Raw genomic sequence first — 11,121 nt, 5'->3', positions numbered from 1 at the left:
ACACAAATTACACAATGTACCACACTGATTTAATATTAATGAGTATTTTGACGTTATACGTATACATTTGACGTTCCCCTCCCCCGCTAAAATTGGCAGACTTTTTTGTACAGTAAATTACAGACGTGGCGGCTCCGTTTGGTTATACCTATCCTCCTAGCTAAAAGCGGTTCAATAACTTGCACGTTACGAGAATATACTTAAAGACTGACCAGGAATATATGATCACGCGCCATGTTGCGGAATTTTACTGGAACAAATTTTTTCATACTATATGAAATGTCATCCTATACATGAGAATTAACAGCGCCCCCTTGACAACGATCATATATTACAGGTCAGGCTTTACTTAATTTTTTTATACTTAAACTCTTTGGTTACGAGCAAGTGTGTTGAAAAGTATATTATCATCACAGTTTCAAAGAGGTATTACTGTCCCCCTTGTAGAGTCATTTGGTTATGTGACATTTTTAGTAGTCCATGGAGTCCATGCCATGTCTATGCCATTTTGACTGTTAATGTCAAACCCATAGACAAACATGGAAATATTGAAATAATCTCTCGGCCTAACGATCCTAACATCGATTTTTTTATTTAGCACTTTTATCTAAACATGGAAATAATAACAGAAAACCGTAATTTGGTCTAATAAACCTCAATACGCTAAGCCCAAGATAATGTAAGGTTATGTAAGTTATCTATCAACTGTATCGTTGTATGGTTTAAAATCGTAGTAAACATAAGGTACCTGCTTATCCAAGCTTAACCCGAAAGTACTTGAATAACCAGTCTTTTATGGTATGCAGATAAGTATTGAACCAGTCACTAATCGCGTGTCCTGAACCCGAACTGATGTCGCATTAAACAAAATTAGAGTTTGCCGTGACCTTCTCCAAGTCGTTCGTGTATTAGTATAAACGTAGGCATAATATTAATATCGCAATCCGAGTTAGCATTAGTCGCAGACGTCCCCGGCCGGTACATGATTCTTTGCATAGGTACATTATCTTATGAATCGTGAGCTAGAAATCAATTCGAGTGCGGTAGTATTCAAATTATTTGTTAAAGTTACAGTAAGTTTCGTTAAGGGGACAGAAACGTAGACTTGACAGTATTCACAGTATTCTTGAGCGTGAATTACTAATTGCAAGCCAAATTTTAACTTTTACGTACGTATGGATATTATTTATTTGGGGACTAACTCTAGAAGCCCTAACTTCTCAAACTTTGGCCGTTTCGCTACCGTCACATGGGCGTTAGGTGAAAAATTTATTCACTTTTCATTAATATATGACAATCTTCCATCACCTAATTTAAAGGGTGGGGGGGGGGGTTATTTACTATTAAAAATTCTGAAATAGGTATGTATCTGGAGGTATCTGCTGTTTACTGATTTCCCATACAAACGACAGCCCCCTTTTCCGTTCTAACGCCCTTTTCCAGGGCAGTTTGGATAAAAAATAAGCTACCCAAATTATTAACTCCACGCAGACGGGCAAAACCTAGTTGGGTATAAAAGAAAATATATGCACAGGTTATTTGCCACCGTACATGCTGCTGTGGCCGAGAAAAACTTACCACAAAATATAGTATGAGTATCAACATGCGATGGTTCGCAATCAATGGAGGGAGTACGTTTCTGCTTGGCTTGAACGACTATCACCAACCAAGATAATCACATAATCAGGCACGATTGAAACGGAGAAGACCAGGTAAGTAGAGTAAACAGTACCACAGGCATACAAAAACTACTTTTACTGAAGTGGATGGTTTTCAGAGTAGGTACTTTGCTGGCCTAAGCCTCTAAGGGCCACTTGCACCATCCCAATAACCGATTAATCCTGAAGTTACCATGATGGTTACTGGTACAATTTGACACTGAGTTAACGGTTTAACCGGTTAACCCCGGGCAAGTGGCGCTAAGGTAAGTAACCTTATTTGTGTCTGAGGGCCTATACCGCGAAAAAACGAAATTTCGATTTTCGTTCTTCACCGCCAGGTCCAACCAAGTCTCCAAATCTTTTACTTGATAATTGAACTTATTTTATTTAAAAACCAATTCGTCGACTTTAATATTCGTAAGGTTCTGTCATGGCGACTTTTTTGTATTTATGAGTTACATGACTGTACATGTGTGTGACTTTAAGTACATAATGTTATCTGTGATTGATGATAATTAAAAAGATAAGCGGTCAACTACCAAAGTTATCACACGATAAACTTGTAAAATCATCATATTAGAATAATTTAAATTCTACCTGCGGGCGTATGATTGACGTTGTTTTCCATGTGATCGTGCAAACGTCACTTTTTCACAATGTGAGATTAAAAGTTACAGACACTGTAGGTAATAAGGGCTACCGCGTTTAAATTTGCCGCTTGGGGCGCTAGTGTAGATGGAGGTCTTTCAAAATCTCAAAGCATAGAAGTTTTGTAGGCCAAGCAAAAAGGGATAGAGGGAAATGCTAGGAACACAACTTTTGACTTCGTAGCTTTGTTTGGACTAGTTAGGAGGTGAACATATCAAAAGTCCCCGGAAGTAACCCTGGTGCTGGGGGGGAGAGTGGGGTTTAAAGGTTCCATTTTTCGGTTTTTCGCTTATATCTCGGAAACTATGCGTCTGAACGACATGGCCACTTATACAAAATGAAAAGTGATTTAATTTGTTACAAGGTTTATTAAGTCAACTTTTTAGATATCTTGTATTTTTTGAGATATCCGCTCTTGAAGGTTTATTTAGGGTTCTCATTTTTATCTTGATTATCTACATCAGTAAAGCTGCTAGGCCGGGTTTGGTAACGTTTTCGTATAAATCGGGGGTGGGGGTGCTGAATTCATTTATGGTATCAACATTGACACCATTCCTAAGCGAAAACAAAATTTAAATAAATGATTTTTATTGGGTTTCAAGCTTTTTTATCGGAAACTTTCACTCCTTATTCATAACTGTGGTAAATCTTTGTCCATCTTTGATTAATCATGGTAAACAATAGATATAGCTCAATAAATGTTAGTGGTTTAAAAAAAGTGCCAACTAAAATATATGCAAAATAAAACAGGTCGAAAAAATGGCACATTTAGACGTTAATAGTAGATTGTTAACCAGGGGATGAAAGGCACTCATTTCTGCCGAGCAATTGTTCGAGGCTGAAATGATGCCTTTCACCCGAGTTAAACACTCTACATTTCATTTCAAATACGAGGAAAGTAAAAAAAATGTGTTTTTTTAAACATGACTAAGTATAAATTTTTGTAGTATTTCTTGAGAGTACTTTCAATTAACAATTAAGGCAAAAGTATCGTTATTTATGGAATGGAGAGTCAAATATCAGAAGGAAAATCGTATAACAAATCCATTTAAACTCAAATTTCAATTGCTAATCATTTTTTTTAAAAAAACGTACTTCGAACGTAAACTGCTCTAGTGCAGACACGTATCATTTTCTGCACACTTTTTAGAACAACAATGACTCTCTTTCAGAGCATGAGAAATGAAAAATACTTTTGTGTATATTAGAACGTATTGATTTTATAAAAATAAGCATAGAAGAATTTTGAGATCTGTTTTTCTGGACAAAAACGGTAGCCCTCATTATTGCACTGTCTCGACGACAACAGCAACCCTGACATCCGGAACCTAGCCAACAATCGTTGATAGAAAACGTTAACCGAAACTTAATTAATGTATGGAAATAGTCATACATGTCATACACACATAAGTATGGCTTTTCGTAACATCTGTCATCCCGATACCTACATTTTTTTCTTTTCATTTGGTGTTTGTCGATGTCATCTTCGCTAGTCCCCCAGGTGGTCGAATGGCGCCCTATAAGTACCTATTTAGTATCTGGGTGAATCAACTATTTCTTGTTGTTATTGCGTCCTAAAAAACTTGTATTGCTAACGGCTACCGGTATACCTATGGCTATTTGTAGCTAAATCTAATTGTATAATGAGATTTATACCATTACTAGCGACCCGCCCCGGCTTCGCACGGGTTGATGTATTATACATATAAACCTTCCTCTTGAATCAATCTATTTTTTTTTTTTTAAACCGCATCCTAATCCGTTGCGTATTTTAAAGATCTAAGCATACATAGGGACAGACAGACAACAGGAGGCGACTTTGTTTTATACTATGTAGTGATACTGATGGTCACTGACACAGTTCACTATTAAAATTATATTACGAGTAAATACCGTACTTTTGTATTCGTCCATACTGAACCCTACAACGAAAATTCAACTTTCCATGTCCAAAAGTGTATCCCAAAAGAAAATGGTCATAGTAAAGCCAGACTTATTACCAGGCCACCTGCGCCCGGGATCGATAGGCGGGGTCGTCTCGGATTGGCTGCTACAATGGGAGGCGGGGCTTACTGAGGATGCTGTGTTAGCGAGAATCTCGGTTTCGACGAGAATTTCCGCGGAGAACGGGTGCTTGCAATTTACCTGTATGGCGAAGGCTAAGATGGTGGATTAAGTTGGGTTGTAAAGTAAGTACAGGACTATAGCTAGTAATAAGTTTTTATTTTCAAAGTAAATCACTAGTAACAACCGACTACTGTCGATCCGTAGATTAAGGATCAGAGTAAAAACATGACTTATTATTAGTATATACTTAGGTACTAATGAGGAGTTTCGTGAATTTCTCGGAATTCTCATATCTCATCGGTATTCTCGGTACTTCCTGACTAAAATAAGTGATCCTTCTACATATACTAACCACCACTTATCTAAATTGGTCAATAAATTACAATATGTGTTTTTTTATTAGGTAAATACAAGAGATAGTGCGTTATATTTATTTAAACCCGGGCTGTTCAGCTCTTTTTGTATTTTTAGTACAACAAAATTGGGGTTGCATCCAAAATAAGGACATGACGTCTAAAAAATCCAAAAACTTGATGAAAATATTGAAGCGTTTTAATATCATGCATGAGAGCAACAGGCTGTGTCTTTCCAGTAAAAAGGGACCACTCGGCATTCTTCTATGTGTCTAAGCACTAGCAACTGTTCGGAAGCAAATGCGTTATAGAAGATCCCAGGTAGCAGTGACGTCAGCGACGTCATAATGACGACATTATGACGTATAAATGCTACCTGGGAAATAGTCAACGTAGGGTTTTCTGTTTAAAATTGACCACTTCATGTAGGTGCTTTCAGGGACCACCAGTGGCCTGCGAAGGCCTCATTGTTTCCGAAAATTGACAACCATTGTTACTATTTTACGTGAAAAACGGGGTAGCGCTACTCTAACCACCCCTAAGACTAAAACAATGAAATAGGTTCGTTGCTCTACAATTACATTTTTGCTCTGGTAATCAGCGAGGTCTGCTAAGAGGGCATTATAAAATTTTAATTTTCGCAAGTCCCGCCCCAATATGGTAGGGTGTACCCACCCTCTACGCAGAGGATATAAGCGGAGGGATGCTGCCCTCTGGAGCAGTAATCTTGCGGAGTGTCTAGTGTGCAGTGGTGGATTTGATCGTGATCCACTTCATTACTATGAAGGTTTAAGGAATTATATTGGAAAACGTCAGGGTGAGTTTGAGCTATAGTAATAGACACAACCATTTATAATTTTAGAAAAACATAGTATTACTTATGTATCAATGTTATATTAAAGTTAGTATAATATTGGTAGAAAAAAAAGTGATTTATTTTTCCATAATTAATTTAAAACATTGTGTTTACGAAAATTGAAATAATAGTTTTTTCTATTATAACTCATGTTTCTTTTAACTATATAATAATATCAACTCAGCTTTAGCTACCATTTTTTATTCTTGCAAGTATTCTTATAATTTTGTAGTGTCCAGCTAACACAAATCTCGGCAAATCGACCAAGACTAGGCCACTTTTTTCTTACACCCCTTGCACAAATTGTAGGTGTTTCATTGTTCATATGTCTAAAAGAAAGGCCACCGACGTTTTTTTAAAACAATTTTAACGCGTCTACCTATGAGTTTCGGTTTCGGCCGAAACAGTATCAAAAACGAACCTCCGGTTTAGGAAAAAACCCGGTTTTGGTCGGACACTACTAAACAGTAACAAGTGTAATAACGCATGGGCATCTATAATACTTAATGGCGGGTCCCTATAAATAAAGTATGAAGTTGAAAAAACAGAATCAGTCAAATTTTTATAATGGCTAAGGGCCACTTGCACCATTCTGTTCACTAACCCGGGGTTAACCGGTTAAACCTGGAGTTACCATGGTTACCAGTACAATTTGACACTGGGTTAACGGTTTAACAGGTTAACCCCGGGTTAGTGGGATGGTACAAGTGGCGCTAAGTCGTAGTCGGCAGCATGTTTTTGTAGGATCGTAGCGGAAATGCTTCGTAGAGGCGTAGAAGGCGTAGAAGTCCGTCTAACTCTAACTAAGCTAACTCTGCACCGACTTCAATACCTAAGTACATCGAAGCGTAGGCGTGGCATTGTAAACGTCATATTTTTATAGAATTTTAACATTGTATGATGGCATTCCCACAGTTTGTCATTAAATCTGCCATGCAGCTTCGTCGAATTCGACTCGAACTCTAAAGGCAAGGTGCCGTAAATTCGTAATTAACGCGGAATGAGAGCTGTCGTTAATCGAGTTCTCTAATTTTGGCACTGACAAACTCAGCGGCCAATTTCACCATCGCAGTTATATAGTATAGTGCTTGTAGCAAGTATTTGATTCGATATTAACATTTTTATTTCTATAAAAAGTCTTGACTTACTAACAATTGCACGTAAAATAATAGTAATAACTAACTTTTTTGGGATTTGTCGCACTCGTGTATAATAACCTAAATCTCTAGGTATTTCTAACTCATGTAGGTAACACGAGTATATCAGTAGATTATAAACATAATAACAATAACTCACTACGCCATTTATTAATTAAATTAAATTATAATCGAATCAGTGGATGAAATTAAACAACAGTTAAAAATCAATTCCCCAGATATTGCGTAGGGGCAACAAAATTATTATCAGTAGATTATAAACATAATAACTCACAACGCCATTTAGGTATGTGTGCTGTTAGATTGCCAATGTCAATGTTAGAAATAAATATCTTACACATCGAATCAGTAGATGAAATTAAATAACAGTTATAATTCGATTCCCTACCTAGATGTTGCGCAGGGGCAACACAATCAACGAGCATCGTCCTCTTTAAAGTCCAAAATAATTGTTCATCAAGACACCAGCTCGCAATTCCATCACAGATGCACATCAATTACCGAAAACTCGACTCAATCGATTCGATACGGACGCGTGATTCGATTACTCGAAGGGTTAGGGGCGATATAAAAAGAATAAATACGGATTTATTATACCCTAAAGAGCTCGCTTAGCGCGAGGTGTGAACCCGTGATGTATTATTTATCTCGACTACCCTTGCGGGCAGTCAATTTGATTTGAGAGGCTGTGAAAACAACTGTATATTTGCAGGGTGTCCTTTGAGATGTTAAGGATGTCGAGAAACCTTCTCCGTTCGTTAGGTGACAAAGGGTTGCGTTTGTATGTGTGGTAAAATAAAAGTGAATATCAAAGTCCATTAGGTACTGTAAGGTCCCTGACCGTTAGGTACATTCAAAACATAAACAGCATTCTACCCTTTAACCTTAACACATTATCCACCTCATGGTATTTTTTTTAAATAGGTATACACGGTGTTTTTCTTTTTAAACTACCTTATCTTCGGGGTATGGCTAAGCACATTTAAGGAAACTGAATGGCATAGTTATTTTTTTTTCCTAAAAAGTAATTACATAATAGCCTTGTTGTTGTTGTAACACGAATATTACATTGTTTTGATCCAACAAAGAACTGTAAACTATGACATAGCAATGACATTTCGAATATCGATATTCCGAGATAGTAACTTGCGTTTGTTAACAAATGTAAAAACTCATACTACTAAACACTAATCAATATGTAAACAAGCCCTAAGGCAAGTGCACAGTGCACACGCTATCGTAGGGACCTTATCTAATAAAAAATAATCATTGATTATCTCCAAAATGGAGTTAGTTAGGATACCAGTTTCTTGAGAAAATTACTTAATTTAAGCTCAGGCATGCACTTGAAAATAACGGACTTTAAAAAAACACCGAGTATAAGGTGTATTCGGGTACCTAATTTCGGAAATAGGGTAATGCCGAAAATTATTTGAAATTATTCATATTCCGTTAATACAGTTAAAGTCCGTTTTTGGAATTATCAGACACTTTTTTAGTGTTTTTTCCTTTCGGAATTACCCGAGTACACCTTAATAGCAGTTGATAAAACATCATAAGTACATTTTATAATAGTTTTAGTGTCACTATAGGATGTCTATCGATGCTAGTTTTTGTTGTGAGTTAGGAGATTCTGAACATGTGCTTTGTCAAAACTTCAACCATCTATGCCTATGCTATATTTACATAGTGGTTTTTATACATAAACACTTAAATGAACCTTTATATGTACCACCTTTATGTATATCCACCTTAAAATCGCAAATGTCCTGCAGGCAAAGAAATGACCGTATGTATGTATACCATATCGCAGTCTAGTTTGTTATCCTATAGTACTTATAAAAAGACTACTAGCTATTATTGCAATTTGAAACTTCCACAGATACACGATGAAGAGCTGGCTTGAGGCGAGCGGGATGGAGGACTCTCTGTCCTGTATGCTAGCCGAACCGCGGGAGGCGCTGCTGCCCATCACCGGCAGAGAGAACCTCGCGCCTAGGAAGAGGTACAATGATACTTCCACAGAAGGACTCTGTTTTGCATGCTGTTCAAGCCGCGGGAGGCGCTGCTGCCCATCACCGGCAGAGAGAACCTCGCGCCTAGGAAGAGGTACAATGATACTTCCACAGAAGGACTCTGTTTTGCATGCTGTTCAAGCCGCGGGAGGCGCTGCTGCCCATCACCGGCAGAGAGAACCTCGCGCCTAAGAAGAGGTACAATGATACTTCCACATAAACTCGATGAAGAGCTGGCTGGAGCCGAGCGGGATAGAGGACTCTCTGTCGCACGCCTAGGAAGAGGTACACATTTAACAACTGCATGCTTTGTGAAGCAGCGCTTCCACAGCTCCGCACTTACGCGCGAGCTATGCGCTACGAGCTACGAGCGTAGTCGATAACATAGGAAAACTCGTAGGTATATAGCGAAAAGCCCCTACGAACGTACTGAGCACCAAGCAGGTCTCTGGCAGTGAATATGTTAAAACGCCATCCCCGGATCAGATATAAGTCAAAAAATTTATTAACAAAAGCATGCATCACATGAATCACATCACATCGCACAAGTCAATCCACACGAAACAACTAATTACTTAGTCCGAGAGACTTCTAGATAGATCAAACCAATATTAAGAATTATTTTCATAGATTCTAGTAGTAAATTGTACTTGACGTGTTATCGGTAGAAATCGTTAGCTAAAAGCCTGAAGCCGTCCTATCCCTAGACTACCTAAGCACTAAACATATTGGATAGGTCGGCGTAATAAAAATCAATATGCTTATATTTTGGGTACTTCCAGTGTACTTCCAATTTGGAGAAACGCAAATGGAAAGAATGAAATTATAAATTTAGTGAAAACAACCTACAAAATACAGAATTACAGACATACCTAAGAATTATTACGTCTTTAAAAATCGTTACAATTAGGTATCATCACATTACAGTTACCGTCGCGCGGGGCCACCCACGCGACGGTATAATTGTAACGAAACTATTTGGAATAATTAAAACCAATTATAATATGTTTAAATATTTTTGCAAGCCTAGTTGGTGTAAATCAGTTTGAATGTCCGTTAACTAAGTGCTAACGTAAACGCTACGTACGTGCTAAATGCTAAGTGTAAGTGTAAGTGTAATTATATTGAGTACAAAGTCGCCATAAAGGAATTTTAATACTTATTTCATAAGCGAACGTATTGAGACTTTATTAACATGGCACTATTCATAATTACAACTACATATCCTTTTAACATTGTACAGTCAGCAGCAGAAGTTGCTAAGCGGGCGAGGTGTTCAAAATTACCGTATATGTATTACTTATTCTCTTAACAATAAAGTCGCGTCAAGATCATTTTCCACACCTCGCCCGCTTCGCAACTTCTGCTGCTGACTGTATCAGCAATCGCAGTGATACATCTAAATATTCTAAATATTTTATCAAATTTATCGCATCATATAGGTACATGCAAAATTCTGATAAACACTTTATGATTAATTATGATATTTTCATTGTTAAAAGGTACCGGGGCGTGGTCCCTAAGCTCAAATTGCCTAACTGCTATTAATTTAGAGTCTGATCAACCCTGTCCGTTGGGTATAATTTATAATTTATCAATAATGTGAAGTATAAGTATTTTTGCGTAAGCTACTGTCTTATGTCAAATATATTGATGTGGCTCATGTCCCATATAATATATACAATATAAGTAGAGGTAATACGAGACCTTATTATAGTTATTATCTCAAAATTTACAGCCAAGTTTGTCTCTGTCCAATGCACGGAATAGTAGCCCAATGCAACCGGGTTTTATTTACTAGGTAGGTATATGTGTTTATGTGTATTTTGTATTATTTTGTAAGTGTTTTTATATTTTACTTTTATATTCATATTATAAATGACCTAGCCTAAGAAGGAAAATAAATAAAGAGAATAACAATAACACATTTATATACATAAATGTAATATTTTATTTCAGAGACAGGACTCTAGAACCATGTGCAATGTCCGAAGAAGCTTACCTCTCGAGCGGCGCCGGTTCCCCCTGCGCAGGGCTGTCGCGCGAGGAGCGCCGGCGCCGGCGCAGGGCCACGCTCAAGTACCGCACCGCGCACGCCACCCGCGAGCGTATCCGCGTGGAAGCCTTCAACGGCGCGTTCGCTTCTCTCAGGCAGCTGCTGCCAACCCTACCGCCCGATAAAAAACTTTCAAAAATCGAAATATTACGGCTCGCTATTTGTTATATTGCGTATTTGAACCATGTTTTAGACGCATAATTAAGTGAGCACGCATGCTCGAAAGCTGAACGCTTTTACACCTTGTACCTATTTTATTAATTGAAATATTTTAACACGTCAACGGACAGTCAATCTGCCGTGGCATC

At 37.8% G+C, this 11,121-nt stretch overlaps 1 protein-coding gene across 1 annotated transcript; it reads left to right on the top strand.

Moving 5' to 3' along the window:
* Positions 1-5,425: 5,425 nt before the first annotated feature.
* LOC134747716 (helix-loop-helix protein 1) lies at positions 5,426-11,121 on the top strand. The gene is made up of 3 exons (XM_063682327.1): positions 5,426-5,546; positions 8,625-8,747; positions 10,717-11,121. Exons 2-3 carry the CDS (start codon positions 8,632-8,634, stop codon positions 11,012-11,014), a joined length of 414 nt encoding a protein of 137 aa, XP_063538397.1. The 5' UTR covers positions 5,426-5,546; positions 8,625-8,631; the 3' UTR covers positions 11,015-11,121.

Source organism: Cydia strobilella, chromosome 15, assembly GCF_947568885.1.
Source record: "Cydia strobilella chromosome 15, ilCydStro3.1, whole genome shotgun sequence".
NCBI lineage: Eukaryota > Metazoa > Arthropoda > Insecta > Lepidoptera > Tortricidae > Cydia > Cydia strobilella.
This window is presented reverse-complemented; position numbering and strand designations above follow the sequence as displayed.